The sequence below is a fragment of the Callorhinchus milii genome, unplaced genomic scaffold (assembly GCF_018977255.1).
Source record: "Callorhinchus milii isolate IMCB2004 unplaced genomic scaffold, IMCB_Cmil_1.0 Scaffold1, whole genome shotgun sequence".
NCBI lineage: Eukaryota > Metazoa > Chordata > Chondrichthyes > Chimaeriformes > Callorhinchidae > Callorhinchus > Callorhinchus milii.
Genome location: NW_024704742.1, coordinates 96,554,362 through 96,581,014, shown reverse-complemented (window position 1 = coordinate 96,581,014; position 26,653 = coordinate 96,554,362). Strand labels below are relative to the sequence as shown.

The 26,653-nt window shown below is 40.5% G+C and overlaps 1 protein-coding gene across 19 annotated transcripts in view; it reads left to right on the top strand.

Moving 5' to 3' along the window:
- Nucleotides 1–26,653, top strand: part of LOC103186089 (transducin-like enhancer protein 4) — a 93,650-nt gene that overhangs the window by 13,470 nt on the left and 53,527 nt on the right. For 8 of the 19 annotated variants that reach the window (XM_042333579.1, XM_042333574.1, XM_042333569.1 and 5 more), the window contains exon 5: nt 18,351–18,413. The exons of 2 other annotated variants lie outside the window; for them this stretch is intronic. In XM_042333579.1, coding sequence (XP_042189513.1) covers nt 18,351–18,413 — 63 coding nt within the window. Of the gene's footprint in view, nt 1–18,350; nt 18,414–20,895; nt 21,001–26,653 lie in introns of all 19 variants that reach the window. 9 more of the 19 variants (XR_006084957.1, XM_042333544.1, XM_042333532.1 and 6 more) reach the window with 2 other exon arrangements.

Genomic DNA, 26,653 nt, shown 5'->3' with positions numbered 1-26,653 from the left:
GTAACACCCCCACCCCCCCTCTCCTGGTTGAGTATCAGTCATTAAATCCACTGTCCTCAATCTGATTTGTTTTTTGAATCTCAACCCATTTGAAACCTGCAGTTAATATCTTTCAAACCCAAAGTGTTAGAATGAATAAAACTTCAAATTGCAAATTGAAACAAAAATGACATTTTCATGGAATTAGTTGCATCTACATCTTGGCATTTAATAGTTCAGAGGTTGTTTTATGGTGATTAGATTCAGTTGAATTCTCTGAAGAAATGCTTGATAATTTACTCCACAGAAGATTTTTGTGAATCAAGGCTACCTGGAACTTCATCTCACATTGTATCACTTTTATTTTTACATTTTTGGGGGTCAGCTGTGTATCTGACACATGTGGAAACCCATCACCATGCTTAAGAGTATCCAAACCAAACTGAGAATTCCATGAATCCCACCTACACATTTTTAAAGTTTTGATGGCTCACAATGTATTGAAATTGTTAAACTGCTTTAAAGCCAAAAAGGGCAAACTTTTTCCTTTTTTAAAAAAAAGTTAATTGCTAGACCAAAGCAGCAAATTGCCTGTTTACACTTTTACTTAGAACTGAAGTAGTTAGATTTCCACTTTAGCATGAACTATTGTCATCTAACTTTTCTCCATATCAATGTAACATTTACTGAAGGTGAGAAGCTCATGAATCTTTCATTGTATAGACACTGCAGGAGAACCAAACTCCGCAAGGATAAAGCTTTGTAACCCCATTGGAGCTGTATAATAGAAATGCTCATGGGTTACTGGGTCAGGTCACTTGAGGGATAAATCCCACAAACCACTCCTTTCCAATGATACGCCTTCTATTTCCTCTTTGTTATATGGGCTGAATGGAGTGGCTTATACAGTAGGGATGTAAGGAAGCTGTTTAGACGTAATCTAGCTTCTAGAAATCCAATTATCTGCGCTTTTGAGACGTTCAGCAGTCTCGTCCTTTTGTAGCCACACATGCTGTGGATTTTACATTGTAGTTAACTAATTATGACAATACCTGCTTCTCCCCAGGAAGCTTTTACTTCAGTACATGTACTGATGAGGTCAATTAAATGTTGTAATTTTCCTTTAGGCTGCAGGGGTATTTTGAAGGATTATGGTATAGTCATAGAAATCTGTCAGGCTGTGCATTATCCTGTTCATTAGAAACCTAGTTCCAGTTCTTTATATCTTTTGCAACTCCAGAGATAGAAATCCAGTAGTTTACAAGAATGAGTGTAAATTCCAGTGGAAATATTGTCTTATCCATAAATCACTGCTACCTCTTCTGCTGCAATGGGACAAAACCATGATGTACATGACTGAGCAGAATCTCTAGTATGTCAGTTTGTAAGAACTGAGACCAGTGCTGCTTTCGTGCATTTAATTTCTGCTCGCTCGTGCACTCTACTTTCATGCAGCCTTGTGTGTGGATTTTAAATCTTTTAGCAGTAAATGTTTTTGTTCTAAGTGCTTTTTTTAATATACACCTTGGCAGGTTAAATATGTACCGATTCACTATTCTGTCTGTATCTCCAGCTTAGAAAAGCTATGAGTGCTGTATTGCTTGGAAAAGGGAACCAGCACAGCTGGATTTTGGGTGGTGGGAGGGAGAGGTTGTTTTTTTTTGGATTGCAAAAGGCCTGTTAATCATGCCACAAGCCTGAGTTACTTACTCAATGACTTATTTGCATAAGTGAGATAAGCCAATCACACAATATCAGTAGCGTTTGCAGTAGATTCTTACTCCGATGTAACCCGAATGCATTTGTTTTTAAAAACACAAGTTATCACTTTTTGGGGCAATGTACGTATGAATGAGGGCAAAATAAACGCCTGCCACATGTTTTGTTTCCTATGGTTTTTTTCACGTTTCGCCCACAAAATACATGGTCACTCCGCTTTACAAAATATTCTGTGAAGCGCTTTGTGACATCTCAATGAAGTGATAAGACGCTATATCAAATGCAAGGATTATCTATTTGTATCACAGACAAATGTTTGAAAAATACTTAATCTGTAAACTTTGGGGAGGGAAAGAACTGTCAAGATCAATAACTTTATTACACACTTTGTTCAAGGTGGGTGTAGAGGAACTTGCAAAAGACCTTACAGCGTTACTAGAATAGATTAGAGTGGAACATTTATGTAAATAGCTGACTTACAGTAGATGAACGGCTGTGACGAGCCATTTAAACTGAGAGGGCCTGGAGCTGTTAATCATGTAGCTGACAAGTTGGTGTGTCTTATTACTGTGGAAAAGAATCCTATCTGACCATAAAGCCTGCCTGCAGGAGGAGGAAATGTAGCCTTTTTTTAAAAAAATTTGAAACTCGGACTGTGCAGACTGGCAGAATCTTGAGGACAAGTTAGGACATGCACTAACAAATTGGGAAACCAATCTGTAGTAAAAGGGAACCAGCCCATCCTCTCCTTTCTGTAGCCACAGTCTGTATACTTTGTGGTTTTTCTGCAGCTGGAAACATGTTGCGGGTTTTAGGCTTCATAAACATCATGTTCTTATCATGTATCTGTAATTTTAAGCCATAACTATGCATATGGTAACCCACTGAGAGGCCCTGAGGTGTGGCTTTTCAAGGTTGGGAATTTGTTTCTCTTCCAGCTTCCGTCTTGTAACCTCTGAATATGAATGTTTTTAGAGGAATGATTAATGACCATTAATTAGCGTTACTTGTATTAAAACCACTCTGCTCACAGTGCTCATTTTTCAATTCTATATTTCAGTAGCACCACCTGTTCAAGTAAGCATAGCTGAAAAATCAATGCTGGTTTAATGCTTACTTTTGAATCTTTGTTTTCAATGATTTGACTTGAGCTATAAATACTGGTGCAACTTGTAAAACTCAGCACTGCTGACTATATCTATCATGGTGAAGTCTGTACCATAGTGCGGCGCAAGAGCGTCATTTGAATGAATAGAGGCCAATAATCCTTCAGATTAATTGAACATTTGCCTTATGGTTGGTTGTGCGACCTTGTCTGTGCGCAAACTGGTTGCAGTGTTGACAAAATACCCTGTGATTTGACGGTAATTTCTATATATAATTTCGGTAGAGGTCGAGCCCACTTTTCAGATTTCCCCCTGTTCCATCAACAACATAGGGTCAAAACCATTAAACTACTGAGCCATAGCTGATTTTGTAAGTTCTTTAACCATTAGAACAATTTCTATCCCAGAAATTTCAAAACCTCTTGTCAATCAAAAACCCTGTGGCCAATCTCATATCTCGGCTGAGTGACAAAGGTGGTCTTTATTTTACATATTATTTTACTGTAAAGTTACAGAATAAGACCTCGCGTGCAGAATTAAACATTCAACTTCATAAACAGATGAAAATTCAATCAACAGGTGAACATTAAACTTCAGAAACCACTTTTGCTTGGAACTATATCACTTGATAAATTTGGAAATACTTTAGCAGTTTACACCATTTATCTTATAACTATGTCCCCTAGTTATCGACTCCCCCTTCAATAGAAATAACTTCTCCCTATTTACCCGTATACGGTTCTGCACTTCTATCAAGTCCCTCCTCAACCTTCTCTGCTCCAATGAAAACTGGTGCAGCTTCTCCAATCTCTCCTCATAACTGAAGCCCTTCATCCCTGGAATCCTCCTCTGCACCCTCTCTAAGGCCTTAACATCTTTGCTGAAGTGAGATACCCAAAAATGGATGCAGTACTCCAGTTGTGGCCTAACTAATGATTTATTTTACAACTATTGCTTTGTTTTTGTACTCTACCCTGTGTATAAAACCAAGGATGCTCCTAACTTTCTTTATAGACTTCGTCACTTGCGATGCTACTTGCAATGACTTATGTACATGAACTCCCAAATCCTTTTGCTCCTCAGCTCCTTGCAAGACACTGACATTTAATTTATACTCTCTTCCTTTGTTTCTTTCTATTATAATGAATCGTGTCATATGAAAACTTAATTTGCCATTGATCAGTCCTTTGTGCTAATTTGTTTAAATCCTCCAGCAGTTTTTGTCATCCTCATTGCTGTTCACTTTGCTTTTCAGCTTGGCCCCATCTGTGAAATTTGATAACTACTCCATATCCAAGTTGAGATCACATATATATATATTAATATAATGTTAAGTCATTTCGCAGAATATTCGACTTCACAGAATATACTGTAAAGTGAATTGACTGTATATTTAGTGGGCGCAATGCGGCAGCCAATTGCGCACAGCAATGCCCCACGAACAGCTGTGGATTGAGTGACCACACCTTTTTTTGGAGGGATTATTACCCTCGGAAAGCAATCCGTAAATCGACTAACAACTGGGTTCCTACTTACTGCTAGGTAAACAGGCATGTGGAGTAAGGAAACTTGCCTAAGGTTTCGCCCCATCCGGGAATCGAACCCAGGTAATATAATAAGTAAAATAGTTATGTTTTGTTGTTTTCAAAGATGCAAATCCTGAAGGGGCAATGTTTTAAATGCTTTTGTCACTTAAATTGCTGTGCTAAAATTTGCCCTGTGCTTGGGTGTCAGAATTATTTGCATCCTAATGGATGTTTGCGTGAGCAGAGGCATAAAGCTGTTAAGTATATTAGTTCAATCGGATTGCTAACCTTCTCCAGGGCACTGAATACACAGATAGCAGTGATATGTACTGAACCTAATTTCATGTGTCTTGATTTTCAGTATTTGGATCATCCTGTTAGGTTGCAAAATTGTAAATTGCAAATAAAAGACAAAGCATTTTACATTTTGGATTGATATTTCAGTAGAAATTTGCAAATTGGTATTTTAGTTTTAATGTCTATAGTACACTGACTTACTAAGGTTAGGCTTTTATATCTACAGCAACTTATTCTTGTATAGCACCTTTCACATAGGATGAATGTCTTGAAACCCTTATTAAACATGACTTGCATAACAGCAAACTGGTGTTTTACAGCCTTGGCATACTCTGGTGTGAAATTGCACCGTGCTTAATGTAATGCAGCAGATTGTTTTTAAAGTTTGATCCACAAGCCTTCTATCTTGCAAAATAATTTTTCAATTTGGAAGTTTAATGTCAGAACCTTTGGAGATAGCATATCTTCAAAACTCATCATAATAATAATCTTGCATTAGAACATCCTTGTATATGATATAATGCTTTTCATGTCAGGAGGATGTCTCAAAAGTGCTTCAGAGCATATACTGTAAAGTGCTGTGACTGAATTTGTTGGTAAACCTGGCAGCCAATTTGTCTCTATGTGACAACAGACTTTTACACTTCATATCCGCTGTGTACAATCCATTTTCTCATTAGGAGTAATTATTTGATTTTTGTTTTAAAGCTACTTATTTGAATCACACACATCATTCAATTGGGTGGCTCATCTTGCCCTAAATCATACAACACATCGATGCCAGGATTTGATTAGATTCCTGGTTGTGTTTATTTTTGGGTTGGGTCGAGCGTATCAAAGGAGGAATGTCTGCGGAGGTGTTACTTTGTTTTTTTTAAAAAAAACTCTGCTTCCATTAGTTTTGTTTCCAAACATAGTAGCCTATTCCATGGCAAAAATAGCATTGACTGGTATGCTGTGCTTATTTTCTTTCAAACATTTTTTTTCTTTTTAAAAGTGTATCCATCCCACAGCAGGAACAATTATTGGGCAGGTGTTCCTGTTGACAAACTGTAGTGGAGCTCTGTTGTCACACAGCAGTTGGCTGTCAATAAAATCTCAAACAGCGACTGCGATGGGGATTGGGCATGGTGGGCGATCAGCACTTATGTATTCACCGTGCACGTGTCCGGAAAGGTTGTTTTGGTCCATCGCTGCTTCACGGCACTCGGCTCATTGTATTGCGGCGAAGGACGTGACATCAGAGGCGACCTGAACACTGGAAGTTGGGCGTTTTGGTTGCCTGCCTGTGGGCAGCATTTTACATCTGATGGACCAGATGTGCACATTTTAAAGTTTTTGAGTAAGGAAATGACTAGGATTCATACCCCAATCGGATTATAACATGCATTCTAACAAATCGCATAATAACGGGGTCGTACTGTTGTGGAATGGACACACCCCAACGATTAGATCTGCTCGGCACTTCAGTCACATGGACTGCATCATGGCAGAGCTGGGGAGCTCTCATAAAGCAATAAAGCTCATAAAGCAATGCATTTAGGCTCCAATTTTTGAGCTCTAATGTGGTTTGTTGCTTGTTTTTATATATTTTAATTGGTTATTAATATTTTTTTAAAAATTGCACTGTTGTGTGTCTGATCCTAACAAAATGAGATACTGTTCCTGCAGCTGCAGGCACAGAGCGTTTGTTTCAGACAAGATCTGGAGACAAGACCCATATTGTGTGAAACTGCTTACAAAGTTAGGTTATTTCTCTACTGTATCAATTTTGTATCCTGTGGGCACGAAGGATAGGTTTACAGCTTGAACAAAGTGTTACTTCACACTGGTCGGTGACAGTACGTAGAAAAACGTATAATCTTGCACGTGTGATAAAATGCTTTTTGGTTATTCCTGCGGGTCTAAAGTTTGACAATTCGGAAAGCCTCGAGAGTGAAGCTGAGACTCCTCTGAGGTAGCTGTTAAGTACAATGGTTTTCATTTACACCAAAGATGTAAACTGAGCCACACACTCCTGCCTGAAGTACTTGTTCTTTCACACTTGCAAAGTATGGGTGGAGAAGGCAAAGAAATAGTGAGAAAGGAAAGTCAATCTGGAATTGTTGTATTCAGGGTATGTTTCTGGCGCAGGCCTAGAAGATCAGCACAGGGTGATACAAACTTTTGGCATCGTAAAGTGTGTGGTTTTTTTGCACTTGTTTCAACTCGCTCAGTTAACTCACTGTTCACTCCAGTGAAATATTCAGGGGGCAGGGAGTGGTTTTAAAAAAACTTCTCGTAAGATTTCAGACATCTGTGGACGTAATCAAATTTGCAAACTTCCGTCACCTTTGACATGTGAAAACAACAAAAATGCCTGATTCAAAACCACGAAGAAACGGATGTGGAGACGGTTGTTCCTGTGATGGAAAAAAAACCTGCAGTGACTTTGTGGCTGTGCTCTTGTGGTTGGTAGGGAGGAACCAAAGTGTTTTCTCAATGAGTGTGAGGAGGGCAACCCAGGGTATTGTTGTGTATTCGCTGATGCTGAACTTTCCCAGGGGCGAATGTCTCCAGATCAGTTCTGTCTCCTCTTCTCTTCCTCCCTTTCCCCCCACCACCCCTCCTCCCCGCACCCCCACACAACTCAGTGGAGCCTTTGCGGCTCCTCCCCATAACAGATGTTACCAGATTGGCTTTGTGTTGAAAGCAGACGGTTCTGTACAATATTAAAGTGAGTTTTCATCACTGTGTAGAAAGTGCTGAGAAATAACTTTATGCCTCGTGGGAGTCATTTAAACAAAAAAAAACCAACTAGACTTTATTTCCCCTCTTGAGAATATTGTTACACGGACCACTGAGTTGTCCTAGGATAATCTGAGAAATTCAGTTTGGTTCATCCCACAGATAAGAACATCAACAGAGTAATACTTTTCTAAACTTTGTTTCCAAATTGTGCCCATAACTGAAGTGTTACAAAAAAAATGTGTTGTGATAAAAGAGAAAAGCAACTGACAGAATAATAGATTGTAACGTTTTTTTGGCCATCATAAGTAAGGAGATGTGAAAGTTGCATGTCCAGTGATTTCTGTTACAAAATACTTTGGAAACATTGTTGACTTGCATTGGCTTTTTGCTTAAATATTGCCTTGATTCATGTAATCATTTGAATTTTAGTCTTGCTTTTTTTTCAGTGCGTTCTATTTTATTTCACTTGCCAATTCAAGTGCTCAGGTTACAACCTGAACTATATTACTTCATGGAATTCAATCCTTTTCACACTTGTATCATCACTATTTTCATCCATATTGTGCCATATCCTTTTGCTTGTTAAGTTAGAAGTTGGCGAGTGGTTGGGAGCACTGTAAAATGGCATGAATGCAGATTATTACATGGATCAACACTAACTTAATTTAGAGCCCAAAGTGGTGTGAACAATATTCTTTCCCCAGGTCTGCACATTTTATTTATAGTGTTACAATAATGGATTTTTATCCAATTGCATCAGGTTGTTCTGAAGCAATTGTCTTAATGCTTCGATTGTCTTAACCTTGGTTGCTTCTTGATTTAGTGTATATAAACCTATTCACATGTTGTATCTCTTTCCATGCCTTTGGCTGTAGAATCTTATCTGAAAGTTGTCACCGAAATTAATTTGGCTAGAGAATTGACAGTGTTGTTTTGAGTTCTACATTTTATGCTTTTTTAAAAAAAAATACAAAGTAAATCAGTTGTTCAGTTTGAGTAAACAGAATTTTATCTTTGTGAATGTTAATAGAACTTCTGACTCATATTTTCCAATAAATTGAAAGTTTCTTTGAAATGGTTTGGTTTCCTTGAGATACATGAAATGACTTTCTGGAAACGAGAAGTGGCTGATCAGTATCAGCTGCGGAAGATGTTTGTAACTTTTTTTAAAAACTAAAGCTGGTCATGTGTTCTCTGTAGAAATTATACTGGAAATTGTTAAATAAGCAGTAATTTAAAATGGAAGATTGGGGCAGATACGTTTTTTGTCTTAAGGAAGAGTTCAAATGTCTTTAACATTCAGTCTCCTCCTCTCCACCCCCCTGTCTGTCAGTATTTAAGAAATTGCTGCTTTTCAAATGACCCAGGCTATCAATGAATGTAGTTGTTGTTCGGGGATGGGTGACCCACGTGACCTATAAATCTGATTGGAGGTTACAGCTCCAGCAACATGGTTGGGTTCGCTGATGGATGGCAGATTAAGGGCTGCGATTAACCATGTGATTTGCAGGCTTGAAATCTGTTGCCAAAGCAACATTCATCAGATGCAGTCAGAATTTCAAGTGACCAAATGAAATTCAGATGTGTTGTGCGGTATTTTTTCTGGCTTTTCTGTTTTTTTCCTATGTGGCCCTTTCTTCAAAGTGAAAAATAAATCTTTGATGAATCTGCTGTTCACCCTTAAGCTGTCTGTCTGTTACTCATCAGACACCAGGTCGCAGTTCAGTGAACAGAAGAAAAGGTTTTAATAAAAGCCGTGCCACAGGCCGTAATGCATCATTTTAGGCCTCTAATTACATTACAATGACAAATATCAATGGTGACAACAGCAATAACCTACATCCTTTAATAGCCAGGCTGGAAAGGATTTTGGGCTCTCTGCTATTATATTATACTCCATTTCAAAAGTAGACCATTAGGAGTACGTATTGACAGTATTATTGTCTGATAACCCAAGCTCTGTGAAAGGGTCTGTAAATAAATGATGCTTCACTATCTGCCTGTCCCTAAGGACAAAAGAGGGCACATTACACGGTGACCATAGAGGATCTGGTGTTGCTGTGGTAACTTTCTCTTTTAAGCATGGAATGCATGGTCTAATTTTCTTAACTCGCTGGCTTTTGTCTTCTGACAATTAGTGCTACTATAAAAGATTCATTTTCTTTATTAAAACTGAGCTCCCACCTTCTAAGTGACACTGCTGTATACCCGCTGCTTTCCACATAGTCCTGTAATATGAAACGCCACTACCTCACTTGCTGTGGGGCCTTTGTTTCCTCCGAACTTGCTCTTGTTGATCTCAAGAGACTGATAACGGTGGAAAGCCGTGGTGGCAGATACATATCTCATTTTGAGATTTAAGCAACCCCGTCTCACTGTAGTTGAACTGCATTAATGAACCCTGTAAGACCATGCCTTCAGTTTGCATATAATATTTTGATACTAATATTTTATAAACCTTATGGCTCCAGTGGTTTCTAGAGTTCTCAGAGCTTTTCATAAAGAACTTTAGATTTATGATCCAAATTCAGCAGTGTGAATGCTATACTAGTTATTTGATACAATGTTCCCCCATCTCCATTGTACCATGTTTTGTTCCCAGCAGGTGTACCTGGGGTGCCCACAACCATCATGTATCTCAGCATTGTGACCGTTCTTCACATGTGAGATTGAGTGAATGTTGGCACTCACTTACCTGTGGAATTCTGATTGGCCCAACTTTTTCTTATACCATTTTCTACTGTCTACAAAACAGTCATGTAAGGATTATTACATGATCTTGGCCTCCAACCCTCCTGCTCCCAACCCCCAGCTTGGATCTAAATCCCTTAGGACGTCCTCCTGACGTGAAAGGGCTACATACATGTAATTTGTTGTTCCTGTTGGTTCTATTGATAATAGCCTTTTTTCTGCTTAATCATGGTTACACACAATATGTCGTCTACAACAACAACAAGATTACATTTGTATAGCGCCTTTCACGTCGGGAGGATTTCCCAAGGCACTAGACAGTGTACAGCATTTCAGACCCGAGCTGGGGTCGGGAGGGAGAAGGGATGGGATGGGAGGGGAATGGGGGTGGCCGATGGCATGGTCGAAGAGGAGGGTCTATCGTCTATTTTGGAAGGTGGGTGGAACTTTGAATGGCATTTGCAAACAACGAATTAATGATCTGAGGATTGATGGGATCTCATTGACAAGCAGCCATGTCAATCTGATCAAGAGCTACCAAGCAAAGTTCTGGACAGAGCAGCAAGATTAAAACAACAAACATGGCTCCCAGGAAAAGCCCCCGCTGTGCAGAATCCTGGCACTGTGAACGTTGGAGGTCAACTTGACCAGTAGTTACTCTGAAATCAACAATTTAACACTCAGAGTGGTCAGAATATAGTATAACTGTTGAAGCAGAGTTCTTCCTATTTTTCAAAAAAAAGTGGAAGGGATAAATGCTTGAGAATATTAGAGTATGGGGAGAGTGAGATTAGATTTGGTGGCTCATGTGGAGAAAAATACCAGTGATAGAGGAGTTGGATACAGACCTGCAAGATGCCAGCAAAAAAAAAACACTTGTACCTGTGTGCAAAGTTACATGAGGTTTCTGCGAATGCTCTGATCCTGGCTACCAGATTTAGCAATTTGACACACATGCACCAAGTTAGTGAGATTCTTAAGTGAGAGACAGACAGAGAAAAGGAGACACACTGAGTGAGAGAAAAAATAAGAGCGCTAGAGGGGGAGAATGGCTGGCACAATGTGGTACGATAGTGAAAATATAATACTGATAAAAAAAATTAGTGCTAATTTGTATTTAATATCCAATTATCCACACTGTTTGCTTATCTGCAAAAGGGCCAGTCCCAATTAGTGCGGATAATCGGATTTCGACTGAACAAACAATGAAAGTTTGCATAAAGAATTGCGCAGAGAGGATACTGCTGCCCTTCCTTGTGTTCATCTTTTGTGACCTATTTGACCACTAACTGGCAGTTTTCCTTGCTAACAGGCTGGAAAAATTCTCCAGTTTCCAGCTTTGAATGAAGCATTTGGCATTTTCTTCTGAATATGTATGTAGACCTCTGATGATAATGTGGCATTGAACTGTGACTATTGATCAACAGCACATTTTTACATTTCCAGTTTGCTAATTAGTCTGATAAATACTCATTACAGTTCCCACGGTCGTTGTTTCGGGTCATGCCCATAGTTCTTCTTGTACCACTCCCCCGGGTTAATTGTGGGGTACTTTTATATAAAAAAAGTCTTTAGTTTTTTTTAGGCTTTACTTGTGTGCTTACAATAATTACACCAATCCTCTTGCTACTACAATTTTAATATCTTCAAAATGAGTACAGTATTTAAGTTTAAGATTAAAGTTGCTTTTAGTTATGAAGGCTTCACATCTTGCACATTATTATTAAATGGAGAAGAACTGGTGGTTGGGATTAAATTTGGGGGAAATGCACTCCCTCATGCAGCACTATAAGCCATACAGACCAGAAAGCAGCAGGTTTTCTTCTCAGTGCTAGTGCTGTGGCAGCTAACAGTTCTCCTCCAAGTAGTGCTTTAGCCCTTCCAGGGTAAAGATGGGGCACAAAAAAGTTACATGTTTTACCCAAATATTCCAAACCACTGCTGCTATACTATGTAATGCAAATTAGGTAAGCAGGCTGCTTTCCTTCAGGGAGAGAGTGCACATTCAATTCCAACAATCTATCTCTGGAATTTCCATGTGTAATTTCCAGCTTGGTTTGGATGGTTTGGATGGTTTGGTTAAGCATGGTGATGGGTTTCTGCATGTATCAGACACCTGGATAACCCAAAAAAAGTAATGGCATGGCTTTTCATTGTTTCAAAGCCATTCCCTGTATCTCATTCAAATTGCCAGTGCTTTTCTATTAGCTAAATGTGCACCTTTGGGAAACAATAGCTGACCTGATGATCTGGAAACTGGCCATTTCAACAGGAGAGTTGACCTGTGTGTAGGTACCAAACTAGCTGTGCAGTGAATGATGTACAAACTGCAACTACATTATAATAGTCTTAAGATGATACTCCAATGCATTGCTGTGTGCAAATTAGTACCGAGGCTCTCCTGATTGGCTCCTGTCAGTGCCTCCACACCTCAGGCGCTGACAGCACTACCATCCAAGGATGCAAACTCTACCTCACTGAGCCAATCTGGAACCTTGGTGTCCTGTTTGACTCTCAACTATCCTTTCTACCCCACATCTGTGTCATGACCCACTCTGCTGTCCCCCACCTCCACAACATCGCCCGACTCCGCCACTGTCTAACACCGCAGGCCGCCAAAACCCTCGTACACACATTCATACATCCAGGCTTCACTATGCAAACTCCTTGCTTGTCAGTATGTCCCTGCGAGTATAATATAAAGTGCTTTGGGATGTCCTCCTGACATGAACGTGCTATACCAAATTAAAGATTATTAATTGAATTCACACTATAAATAAGTGTGTTATAACAGGTGTGCATTGTGTTAGCACACTATAGCAGGTGCATTATTCAGTTCCTTAGAATCCTGTAGCTTAGCGGTTAGAGATAGGGCAGTAGTGGTTGAGGCCCCCATCCTACATTAATTTGTCCCTATCTCTCCTTCCTCCCTTCATCCACCATCACCACAATGAAATCCACCACCTGCAGTCTCATCCCCCTCCCCACCCAATTGCTGATCAGCAGCTCCCCCTCCTCTGCCCACTGCTGGCAGATCTATTAACCAGTCTCTCTCCTCAAGATCAGTCCCACCTCCTCAAAAGCATGGTCATCATCCCCCTCCTTTTTATTAAAAAAAACAACCCTTGATCCCACCAACCTTGGCCACTAATGCCCTGTCTTAAACTTGCCCTTCCTGGCCAAAGCTCTGGAATGCGTTGTTGCCAACCAACTTTGCGCACACCTCTCCCTCCACATCCAACTCAAACCCCTCCAGTCCAGTTTCCGCCCTGCCCACAATGCAGAGACAGTGCTCGTGAAAGTCACAAAAGATACCCTCTCTATCTGTGACCAGGACTCCCTCTGTCACCTTGTCTTTCTGGACCTCTTCACTGCATTCGATCACGCCATCCTCCTCCACCGCCTGACCTCCATCATCTGCCTCATTGGGGACCGCACTTACAAACCCCCAGCACTACATTTCTGCAAATGGCTTTTCTTCTCGCTTACACCTGCAGGGTACCCCAAGGATCCATCCTTGGCCCCCTTCTCTTCCTCATCTTTATGCTCCCTCTTGGTGATGTCATCCGCAGACGGGGTTAACTGCCACTCGACTCTACTGTTCCACCTCCAGCTGCGACCCCCAGTCCCCTGATGTTCTGTCAGCTTGTCTGTCAGACATCAAGAGCTGGATGAGCACAAATTTCCTGCAGTTAAACATCAATAAGATGGAAGCCATACTCTTTGGCTTCCGCTGACATCTTCTGTCCCATGGTTCCAACCTCCTCAACCTACCCTGACCTGTCCTTAAAACTCTCTGAGCCCGTGCACAACTTAGTCGTCAGGTTCGATCCCCGCTTATCCTTCCTCCCCTACATCAGGTTCCTGACCAGCACCGCCTTCTTCCACCTCCGCCACATTGCCCATCTCCGACAATACCTCTCTCCAAAAGCTGCCGACACCCTTGTCCTTGCCTTTGTCACCTCTTGACTGGACTATTCTAACGCCCAGTCTCTCCTCCTCCACTATTCACAAAATTCAGCTCATTCAAAGCTCCGCCGCCCGCATTCTCATCCGCACCAAACTTCATACCCCAATTACTCCAGTCCTTGCCAAACTCCACTGGCTTCCTGTCACAGAGCGGATTGACTTCAAGATCCTCACTCTAGTGTTTAAATCCCTCCATTCCTTGCCCCCATACAATCTCTCTAACCTCTCTCCCCACAGCAGGACCTGCTGCCTCCGCTCTACTGGGCCCGGCCTCCTTCGTGTCCCCCGAATCCTCCGCTCTACCATCGGTGGCTGTGCCTTCAGCCACTACGCCCCGAAACTTTGGAACTCACTCCCTCAACCCCTTCACCTCGCCCCCCTCCTTCCCCATCTTCAGGTCATACCTGAAGATGTTCCTCTTTGACAGCGCCTATGGTCTATGTTGATGTTCCCCTCCCCCTGGCTCGGCCTCGGGCTCCGCCATTGTTAGGCGCTCTGAGACGCCACCCGGTGTGGAGGGTGCTATATAAATGCAAATTGTTGTCTTTGTGTTGTAGAGCACTCGCCTCATAAACAAGAGGATCTGGGTTCGATTCCCAGGCAGGGCGAAACGTTGGGCTTGTTTCTTTACTCCACACACCTCTGTTTACCTAGCAGTAAGCAGGAACCCAGTTATTAGTTGATTGGTGGATTGCTTTTCCCGAGTAATAATCCTTTAAAAAAAAATTAAAATTAATAATAATTTGGTCACTCAATCCATGACTGTTTGTGGGACACTGCTGTGCGCAATTGGCTGCTGTGTTTTGCCAACAAAATATACAGTTAATTCACTTGACAGTATATTCTATGAAGCGCTTTTAGACGTCTCAAAGAGGTGATAAGGCGCTATATCAAATGCAAGTATTATTATTTTAAAAACGTTTCCTTCGATAAATGTAAAGTATTTGCTTTACTTACCAGAATTTGGCATTAATTGATTATTTGTAGTGAGCCTCAAGATTTGGAGCGGAAATTGTTGATGTTGCTTTTTTTTGTTATTTGACCTGTTTCACATTAGTTTGTGAACACATGCCTAATTGTTTACAGTAAAGACACAGATGTTGGCAAATAAAATATATTTTGTGTTTGAAACTGGAATAACAGTACACCATCAAAGTGACAATGGGGCAGTGGGGAAATAATGCATTTTTAAAAAAAATTGTGGGAATGTACATGTAGCTCTACATTTCACCCTGCTTTACAGGAGGAATCTGTTGCCTCAGTTTGTTAAAATCCTTGCATTGTAGTATGAAACTGCACAACTACAAAATAAAATCAAATTAGCCACATGGACAGCAAAAAGAATAACTAAATCCCCAAATAGTCAGGCCAGTTCACCAGACAGAACACGGACTAGGGTATAGCCTTAATTCTGGAAACATTCAACAACAATTTAGACTTATAAAGTGTCTTTCCCATTGGGAGAAATTCTCAAAACGCCTTGATGGAAGTTACCCCGAGATGGGGAATGGGGATTTGGGAGCTGAGGGGAAGGGGCGAGACAGAGTAATTTCAGGCGAGAGTTCCAGAGGGAGTAGGAAAGTGGCTGGAGCCTCTCCTGTCATTGTTGGAAGTGGGGAGGGTGGGGGGTCATGAAGCAAGTGTGAGCAGAAGGAGTGGCACGAGGATTAGGGTCGCAAGAGATCAGGTCGTGGAGCCATTTGACAATGAGGATGAGAATCTCAAAAAAGGTCTGCTGGGAGATAGGGAGTCAGTGCAGCTGGGCAATGGGCTCGTGGAGCCTGATGTGGGACAGGATATGAGTTGCAGAGTTGTGTATGATCTGGGGTTTATCTATCCCCCAGTGCCTTCGCCTTGCTTCCTCCCTTTCCTCCTTCAAGGCCGGTCTCAAAACCTTTCTCTTTGACCGAGCCTTCAGCTCCCCTCTCGACTCTCTTCCCCCTCCTCGCTCCCTCCCTTCCCTCCCCTCACCCTGACCATTTCCCCCTCCTCGCTCCCTCCCTTCCCTCCCCTCACCCTGACCATTTCCCCCTGCTCGGGTCATGACCCAACTGTGCAGCGCCTTGGGACGTCCTCCTGACGTGAAAGGCGCTTTATAAATGGAATCTTGTTGTTGTTGTTGTTGTGGATGGTGGATCTTCATGGTATGATGTTAGGGCAACTTGGGGCAAAGGCGGGTAATTGGAGCTGAAGTACAGATCAGCCACGATGTAATAGAATGGTAGAAAAAGTTTGAAGCGCTTTTCCCATGTTCCTAAGTTCTCTGGTTGGAGTTGTGCTCACTGATTTACGAACTCAGTGGCCGATTGTTAAATTTGCCGGTGATGCTATTGGGTCGAGTTGTGGATAACGACAAATTACATTTGTATAACGCCTTTCACATCAGGAGGATGTCCCAAGGCACTGGACAGTCAGGATCCCCACCCGAGCTGGTGGTAGTGATTTGGAAGACGGGGAGGGTGGGCGTAGGAGGGTGACCGAAGGCCCGGTTGAAGAGGAGGGCCACGAGGTGGGTCATGAAGGAGGCAAGGGAGGCGGCGAGGCAGAGGGACTGAAGCTTGGAGTTCCAGAGAGTGGAGATAGAGAGGCTGAAGGCCCACCCGCCAATGGTAGGGCGGGCAAGGCGGGGGACGTGAAGCAGGCTGGAGCCCGCTGAGCGGAGGGAAGAGGACAGGTTGGTAGGGGATAGGAGGTTACAGAAGTATGAAGAGCAAATTCATGGAGACCTTTGAAGAGGACCAGGATCTTAAACTGTATCCTTTGTGTGATGGGGAGCCAGTGGAGTCGGGCGAGGATGGAGGTGATAGGGTCATGCAGCCTGATGCTGGAGAAGGCACGGGCTGCAGAGTTCTAGATGATCTGCAGCCTATGGAGGGAGGGGTTGGGGAGGCCGACAAGATAGGAGTTTGTGTGATTGAGCTTGGGTGGGATGAACGTGTGGATGAGGGTCTCAGTGGCCTGCGGTGAGACAATGGCGGAGCAGGGCAATGTTGCAGAGGTGTGGAAAGGTGGAGCGGATCATGGCACGGCTATGGGGGATGAAGGATACTTGGGGGTCGAACAGAACACTGAGGTTCCGTATTGACTCTGTGAGTGCATCCATGAAGGGTGATGCTATCAGTGCCCAAGATAGGGAGGTGCTGATGGGAGCTAAGCAGGAGAGCCTTGGTCATGTGAGATCAACAGGGTATGTAAGTGACTGGGCTGAGGTGAAAGGCACTATATAAATGCATTCTGTTGTTGTTATTGGTATTAATTTGCCATCATATAGTTGGGTTGGCTCTTGCATTAATGTAGAAAAGTCACTTTAAATGACTTATGGGATTTATCTCAAAATCCAGCAGTGTTGATGCTGGTTTGGTTACCATCGTTATTTGGTTACTGCTGTGGTTCATAAGTTTTCTGAAACCAGTCCCTTTCAGTGGGGTTAAATCTTCCTGTAAAATGTTCTTTTTTTTTTTCCTTTCTCTTCGCTACTCTGTTCGGATTGCTGCCATTATTGGATTAGATACCGTTTGACCTGAAATAATCATCAGAATAACCTCAATTGCTCTGAAGTAGTAATAGAAATTATGCAGTCTGTAACTTTTGAATTTAATATTTAATTTAAAATCTGATCATTTGCTATACATGACTGCAGAAATAACTCATTACGACTTTTGAAGCCCAAAAGCATTTTTTCACCTGAATATATGATTACACGCGATGAAACTGAAATTAGCAGATCTGAATGGCAAATTCCAGATCTCCAGATCAAAAATGCTCATGAATATTATGCATTTCCAACTTCTGTGATGTATCTGTTCAGCTGATTGTTTTATGCAGGGCAAATAGGATTTTTCATTTTAAGCAGATATAACAGAGTTGGTAATTTTTACCACAAATCAAAGAATACTCTTCGTGTCCTTGTTGTACAGCTCTTAATAGGAAATGTGCATCACTAGAGAGGATTTGCACTTGTGTATCAATTATATCCTACATACGTGCATGTTTAATCTTGGGTTTAAGGACCATTAAAACATTTTTATTATTTTGAAACACGATTTGACTGCTGTGTGTGTGACGCACACGAAGATGAGGTGTTTTGTAAATTTTGACAAAAATGGATCCTGAAAAAAATGGGATATTATTTTGTGCATAAAAACTGACTTTAATGGTCCTTTGCTACAGTATTTAGCAAAACTTTTCAACCTTTTCTTCTCTTTTTTCTGCAGATATTGTAGTTTTTTTCCCCCTGAAATAACATGGTTCCCTATCATCGCTTATGTACATACTGAGTCACTCTGTATATTTCACGAATTACAAAATATATGGTGGTTCTTTTGTCTTTCAGGCTGAAATTGTCAAGAGGCTAAATGCCATTTGTGCCCAAGTCATTCCCTTCCTGTCTCAGGAGGTAAGTTTTTAAAAAAAAAAAGTTTTTTTATTGTACTCGTTTTTGATCTTAGTTCTGCGCTACTTGCTTGCCTTTGGGAATGTTTTCTTGGCGCCTTTTCCTTGCAACGTTATCTCACAATATTGGGAATTAGAACTGAGGCAAAAGAATTCTCTCCCAGATGGGGTCAGCACTTCTATAACATTGTAAACTTCATGTATCACATGGCTGTGGACGGTCAGGGGTGAATTAGATATGGATGCAGTCCAGAAATATTTTTTTTACATGAATGATGCTTATAATCCATTTCCTGCCATTTGTTAGAATATCCATTTGAAGAACAAGAAGAGATTATTTTGGCTCTTTCAAAGCTCTCTCTTTGCAATGCACGTTGCTGGACAAAATGTGTATAATTTGTGTATGGAATCTTAGACACAAATCTTCTCCACTTTTTTCCTTCTGTTTCCTTCCTGGTGTTATCCCCTTCCTCATTTAGAAGAAGGGTGGTCTCTCTGGTACTTTCATAAAAGGCCATTTTGATGAATGAAGTTAAAGGCAGAGAAGGCTGAGAGTTTGGCAGGTTTTCAACTTTGGCACAAAAGTGTGTGAGGGGAGGGTAGAAAAACAACTGAATCTGACCTGCTCCTTATCTCTCTAGGTATGTCATAATAATAATCCTTGCATTTGATAGTGCTTTTATCATGTCTTCGAGATGTTTCAAAGCGGTTCACAGAATACACTGTAAAGTGAATTGACCGTGTATTTTGTGGGCCAAACCCGGCAGCCAATTGTGCACAGCAGTGTCCCACAAACAGCCGTGGATTGAGTGACCAAATTTATTTCATTATTTTGAAGGAATTGTTATCCCCGGGAAAAGCGGTCCACCAATCGACTAACACCTGGGTTCCTATTACTGCTAGGTAAACAGAGGCGTATGGAGTAAGGAAAGTTGCTCAATGTTTTGCCCTGCCGGGAATCAAACCCAGGTCCTCTTGCTTGCGAGGCGAGTGCTCTAACCACTGAGCTACAGGACTCCACTGTCACAGGCCAATTATAACGCGTTACTCTTTAATTAAAACATTTGCTTTAGGTTTCTTAATGGCTTGGATGGGTAAAGTCACTGCAATATTAAAGCTAGGCCACACAGACCAGAAGGTTACAGGTTCAAATTCCAGTTTGCTGACTTGACACATGCAGTAGTTGGGTATATTGACTTGCACTAAAAGAAAATTGACCAAGGTTCCTGCACCTGAGCACTAAGCGGTGATCCCTATTGGAAAATGCACGTGAGGACTTCTGGCGAGAACAATATCGCATTTAGCTGTTGATGCCTCTTCTGTGGTTGGATAACTTGCCAATGCTTGTGGTCAAGATGCACACATGAATAATGATCACTTAGCTGAGTTACTGAAGGGTAACCAGTGCATTTGGAACATTAGCTGTAAAAGGGGAAAAATGTAAAATGCCTTCAGGAGGGAGGGGAGAAAATTAGCTAGAGAAACAAAATGTCTTAATTAATGGAAAATAGCCAGCAGGTATTACATAGGGTATGTTTTCTGCACACGAGAAGGCAATCAGTGCTTAAGAGCAAAATGGCACATCTTGTCAAATATATTAAATTATAGAAACCTCCATCTGCATTTTATTCTACTGTGACTTCATGTATGTCAGTTCCGCAAATACATGGTGCTAGAGGACTTAAGCACATTGCTAATTAGCATTATAATACAATTCACGATTTGCACCCTGAAAGATTTCTCCGGTCTTTTATTAGGTTCTCTCAGAAGATTGTTGCCATTAGATCTTGATGAATGTGGTGGGGAAATGCCTTTTGAGAAATATTGTAGAGATTCTCAACAATTTGGTCGTGTCTTATTGGGCTGTTAAATCTTACTGATTGAGGTTGATACAAACCTTTTGGGTTTGTATTTAAACTCCATTTAATGCAAACGCATGAAGCACAGTTTTTGAATTTTGTTCAGGTGGTAAATGTACATTGGACACTTGTACAACTCTGGAAACTGAAACTTATTGCTGAGCGGGTGTCTTTTTTTAACATAAATTAAATTACAAAAATGTGTTTGTTTCTTGTGCCTACCTGGTTGTGATGCTACTTTTGAAAAATGTCACCAGAATTTTACTCCCAACTTTTTAAAAAACTTTAGCCTATAATTTTTCTGTATTCTCTGGGCTTTGCAACTTGTACAATACATATATATTCCCCTATCCTTATCAGTTTTTTCAGCAAGAGATGACAGGTGACTGTATATTACCTCATCTGCAATATTCTGTTCATCGTCGAGGACTAACCCATTCAGGCTTCAGGTTGCAATTTGCAATAAACACTTTAGAAAAGGGATTGGATTGAGCAGTTAAATATGTTCTGTGAAGGTTAGACACAGCACTGACCAATAAGTTTTTCACTTGCTAGGTTTAAGAAGGACGTATTTCTACAGAATGCAAATGACACTGACATTATTTGCTTTCTGAAATTCGCTTTCAGCACCAACAGCAAGTGGTGCAGGCAGTGGAACGGGCCAAGCAGGTGACCATGGCTGAGCTAAACGCCATCATCGGGGTACGTGGTCTTCAAAGTCTGCCCCTTACAGTGTGTATACCCATTTTATTATTCTCCTTACCACTGCCGGAGCCAGCTTAACACTTAACATGAAGGAGATCACATGTAGTAATTCATTACCATAAATGGCTATTAAAGCTAGGTTAATGGTATTTTTCAAAAGGGAACTGGACAAGCACCTAATCAGCAAAAACATGAAGGGATCTGGGGAAAGAGCTGGAAATTTGATATTTTTTTTCCAAAAATGCAATTTAGGGAAAACCGTAGTAATGGCACAGACACAATGGGACAAATGGCCCCCTTTCTGTGCAGAAAGTTTCAATGTGTCCATATTTAGGTATTTGGTACGTTTTCCTTTCAATTAGAAGTTAAAAACACAGGCATAAGTTACTTGCTCAATTCAATCTAGCCATTACTAGGTGTGCTATAATTTTTAGGAATGCCCAACCTATTCACAAAGAAAATTTAAAAGTTTAGAAGACGATATAACCCATTGGATACTCTGCAGTTATCTTATTCATGTGTGTAGAATGTTCAATGCTTTAAAGCATCGTAACTTCAACTGAGTTAAAGGCCAAGAGACAAAATTATCTTTCCTGAGTGGCCAAAAATAAACACAGGTTCTGTTAATAACGTTTTTTTTCCCCAATTGTTTCCTTATTGGTACAATTAAGTCCATATACAGAATACAAAAATGTAATCTGAATTTATTTCTCATCTTAAATGAAAACTGTTCTTATTAGAGTGGAGTCTAATTTGCTGTAGTTCTTAATGAGGAATTGTGTCATGCAAATTAGTTTTTTTTCTGTATCTGGGCTGGAAGTACACAACCCCAATGCTATCTACATCTGGAGCAGAGATTGTCCACACAATAACTTTTTAAGGAATCCTATTAAGAATTGATGCAAATTGGAACCCTGCATAAGTAAATTTGGCCATATCACTCATGCAGGATTACATAATGATTTACTAATTGTATAGAATCATAGCTGAAATAGTTTTGTAACCACTTAACTTTATACACTGTGACTGCTGTAGTTGCCATGTAGTTGGTTGCTTTGGTGCAAAGGGGGTTTGCAACCAGCTAGTACTGTGATAGGCAGTGTTTTCAGCAGTACAGTCAGTCTTATTCCTATTCCAGACATTACTAAATGCTCAGAAATGAGAATTTCCTAATTTACAATTCAACTTGTTATGGAGTTGTTACATCAGTCTTGCATAGCTGTCAGTAATATCAAAAGTCTTTTGGTCTCTGGAGAGATCCAAGTGACTCGGGGTTGTTGGGTTTTCTGAAGATGACTGATGAGAAATGTTGAGGAACTAGTATTTTTGAAAAGACTTTAAAATGACAAGTATGGTAACTGGAGAAGTCTTGTCATATTGTGATAAATGGCTATCATTAGTAGGGTGATTAAGAGAGAGAATGATCATCTGTATTCTATTCACAACAAAGTTGAAAGAATTTTTAGAAAAGAATACTTAAACTTTTAATTTGTTGTGTATGTGGCAAGTGCAGATGATGTTGGGGAGTGATTTTACTGAGCCGGATAATCTGAGGGAGTTGAAATTACTTACAAAGAGATTCATTAACTTCAGGGTACTTTAATGCAATCTTGCTATTTCAGAAATTTATATTAAGTCAGTTGCCTCACACTGTTGTGCTCATTGGATCCTATCAGTGAGTACTGTCTTGCTGTCATCTCTGCCCTATCCCAATCAAACCAACAAATCTCACCATTGATGACTTTAGAACAAAAAAAACCTTAACCATTCAACACATTCAATGGTTAAGTTGGTTGTTGGGGGAGGGGGGGGGAAGAAGAGGGATTGATAATGAGATGTGTTATTTAACTTGACCAGAAGCTCAGACATTAGAATCTTAATATTCAGTATTATCTTTAACTAGGTGCTCGGTTTTGAACGTTTACATAATATTTCACTTTTTGGGATTGAAGTCATGCCTGATGTAGGAGTTTTTATTTTTTGTGGCTGTGAATAACACAATTTCTATTCAAAGCTGAATTTTATATCTGCCAAATCTTTAAAGATAAAACATAAGATTTGAATAATTTTGAAAGCCTTTTAAGAGTACAGTATATGATTTAATTGTTGTAATATAGCATTTATTTGGGGCTATTGCCTACTAATAAATAAAAAGGTTAGAGTAGCCTTTTCCCCCTCTTTCATCTACTCCTTAATTTGCCTGGGACAACATGGCCTTAATGGTATTTCTATATTTTAATCTGGACGTGTATGAAATCTAGTGATCTAGGCAGCATTTTGAAGAGGTGGTAATTCACATTAGGATAAAATTAAAGGTGAGAAATCATTTTATCTCAACAACATCTCCTTCACATATAACTGTACAGCTGGTTCTGGCAATTATGTTTTGAAATTTTATTTTAATTAACTTGCTATATAGCTTTAGTTTTAATTTTTTTCTTCTCTTTGTGTTGTCTGTGAAGCAGTTTTCCTTTTGTTCGGTGTATCAAAAGCACTTTGAAATGCTAATTATTTCATTTGCTTTGATTAAAATTCAAATTACTGGGTGAAGATGTAGATAAGGATTGCTGAATAATCAATCTGAAGTGCAGATGGTGCTTCATATTTCCTCCCCCCCAATTTTTTTAAAAAATGGAAATGGAACCCTCTGATCAAGGCTGATAGTGACATTAGATGTAGCTTGATTGTTGGTTGTTTTTAATAGGCCACTTTAAGAGCTGTTTGGAGCCTGGGTGACCGCATGGAAGATGTTGGCAGTCAATTAGATGAAATAAAAGAGGAGACTGACCTTCATTTGTTGCTAATGGCCTTTCACAAAATGGAATGAATCTAAGTGAATCATGAAGAATTGCGAATTACATTTGCTCAGTTTCTTTTGCTCTGAAGTCCTTAGTGTGAGAGATGAATACCCTGATCCAGTTAGGTTTTATCATCCTTTAGAACACGCAGATAAACTGGTGCATGATGCATAAAATGCTGAACATTGTGGACTTGTGTGGGAAAATTTGATTTTAATGGTTGGAGATGAACAAAAATTGTTATCATTTACCAGTTTGTAAAATACTGTGCAGAAATGTGTTTATTTTCCCTCCCCTCTGAAGACAGTGGCTCTTGCTTGGTATAGTTCCATGAGCACCAGGCAACCTGTGTTACCTTGCCCAAGTGTTTAAAGTGTGAGCCTAGATATTGGAAGGTAGATTGGCCTTGGACTGTGGAACAATTGAGACTTATTCTGTCTAAATAGACAGTTTCCTGCACACGTCATTGGAGAGAGATCAAGAGCAGGGAGCCTTGCAGTTCTTTTTAACTCTGCCATGTCCTTAACACTGAGGAACCATTATTTTCATTACCATACACTCAGCTATTCCAAAGCTCTCTTTGCTGGTCTCCCCAGCTCCACGATCCACAAAATCCAACCAATTCAAAACTCTGCCACCCATATACTCACTCACTCTAAACACCGTATTCCCATCACACCAGTCCTTGCCATGCTCCACTACAACAACTTGCATTTATATAGCGCTTATAACTCCTTATCATGGAACGGATTGACTTCAAGATCCTCACACTCGTCTACGAAACCCTCCAAGTCACTTCCCTACCTCTCCGACCTGCTTGCTCCCCACACTGCCACCTGCCGTTTCCACTCATCTGGCTCTGGCCTCGTCCCTTCGCTCCCCATCGGCACCTGTGTTTTCAGCCACCAGGTTCGAAACTTCCAAACTCTCTCCCTTAATCCTTCCTCCATGTCCCCTCCTTCCTCATTTTCAGATTATGCATGAAAACCTTCCTCTTCGACCATGGTTATGGTCACCTCAACGAATCTCTGTCTTCACTTGTACCAAACATATTTTCTGTAATAATACAATTCTCCATAAAATCCAAGTTAATTTTAAGGTTTGAGTATCTTGGGAGGCTGCTCCAACATCTTGTGCATTCCTGAATACGAGAAAAGGTCTGGTTGCTCAACTTTCTCTCATCGTTGGATTCAATATTCTTTGAACTACCCCCGCCCCAATACAGTTGGACCCTGTGTTATATTGTGGAGCGATAGGAAAATGGTCACCGTTGAAATCTCTTTCTGCTCTTGATGTGCAGTGAGTGCTGCTGACATCCATTAGTGCCCAGGAACCTGGCCAGTCATTGTTGGGTATGTGCTTCACTTCTGGTCCACTGGTACACCCACAGTCCACCCACGATATAACTGGAACCATGTTGTGAGTGTTTTAATGGGGTCTGATTGTTTTTCTGTTTCGTTGATAATGAAGACTATTATGCACCATGTATAAGCATGGAATTGCAAGCCTCGTGAATTATGTAATTAACAGTTGGAATGTTTTTTAATTATGTAATTAACAACCAATCATTTTTATTGGTGACTAATTATGTAATTAAGGGTCCTTTTAATTCTTTCTGTTCATGTGGTTTTCGCATGACACATAAGCTGTTTATGATAGATCCTCCTGAATTTCCTCCCTTATTCTTTCTAATGTTCCCAAAATTGTCTTACGCACATTTCCTCCTTTCTACATATTCAGTATATTGAAACCAAAATATTATTCTCTCTCTTACTCAGTCATTTTTTCCCAGGATCTCAAGGCTGTGGACGTATTGTCTCCCAGCGTTCCCCTACTCTTGCATTCTATAAGCTTTTAAAAGCCAAGTTTGGTGTAAGTTTCCAGCCCTGCAATTGTTTTTTGGATGTAGTCACATTTCATGCTCATGCCTATTTGTTTCTAGGGCTACACAAAACTGGGCCTGGAGGAAAATAAAGTTAAGAGGCCAGAGAATAGACACTAAAGTGAATTTGCCTGACAATCTACCACTACTTTGATCTTCTAGGTTTATTTTGTTGATGGCCTGGCTTTCTTCAATGGGCATATCTGTGACTTCATTGCAAACTTGAAATGAATGGGCACATGTGTTACTTCATTGCTGTGTATCAAACGTGATGTAATAGTGTTTGGGTGCATTCTTGGAACCAGCATTTCAGGCAAATGGAAAAGTGCTCAACAACAACTTGCATTTATATAACACCCTTCACACAGGTAGAGTCCTGGAACGCTTAAACATGACAGCTCCACTTAGTTGGCGTTCTTTTTGTTTCTGACACACCCTAAGCCTAGTGTTGGATGCATTGATTTGTGACTGCCCATCCTCCACATGCACACATACTTCACACAAATTCACATCTGCTTCCATTAACTTAATAAGAGGTGAATAGAGCAATATTTTAGTACCTCATAAACCATTTTAGGGCTTTATAGTAGAATACAAAATACCACATCAGGTTATTGCTATTTGCAACTTCCTGTTTAAAAATATTGTGCTTTTATCTCCCAGTATGCTGCACCACAGCAAGTTATTTTCCTGCTTCAAATATTCGATATAAACAAAGCTGCTTTAATGTCAAGTTCAATCTTAAAAGTAGAGTTGAACTTTTTTCAGTATCTTTGAGAGGCCACCATTGGAACAGTTTACCTGAAGACTTGCAAGTAAGTACAGAACAGTTGCACTTGAGTACGACAAATAAGTGTTGGATGATGCTGATCTAACCAAGCAGTTGTGTAATTTTGTCAACTGTTATGGATTTCTAGTTTGCAATGGTCTTAATTTCAAAGGATATTTTGCTATTCTCATTATTTACATGGCATGGTTTCCAGTTCATCGCACAGAATCT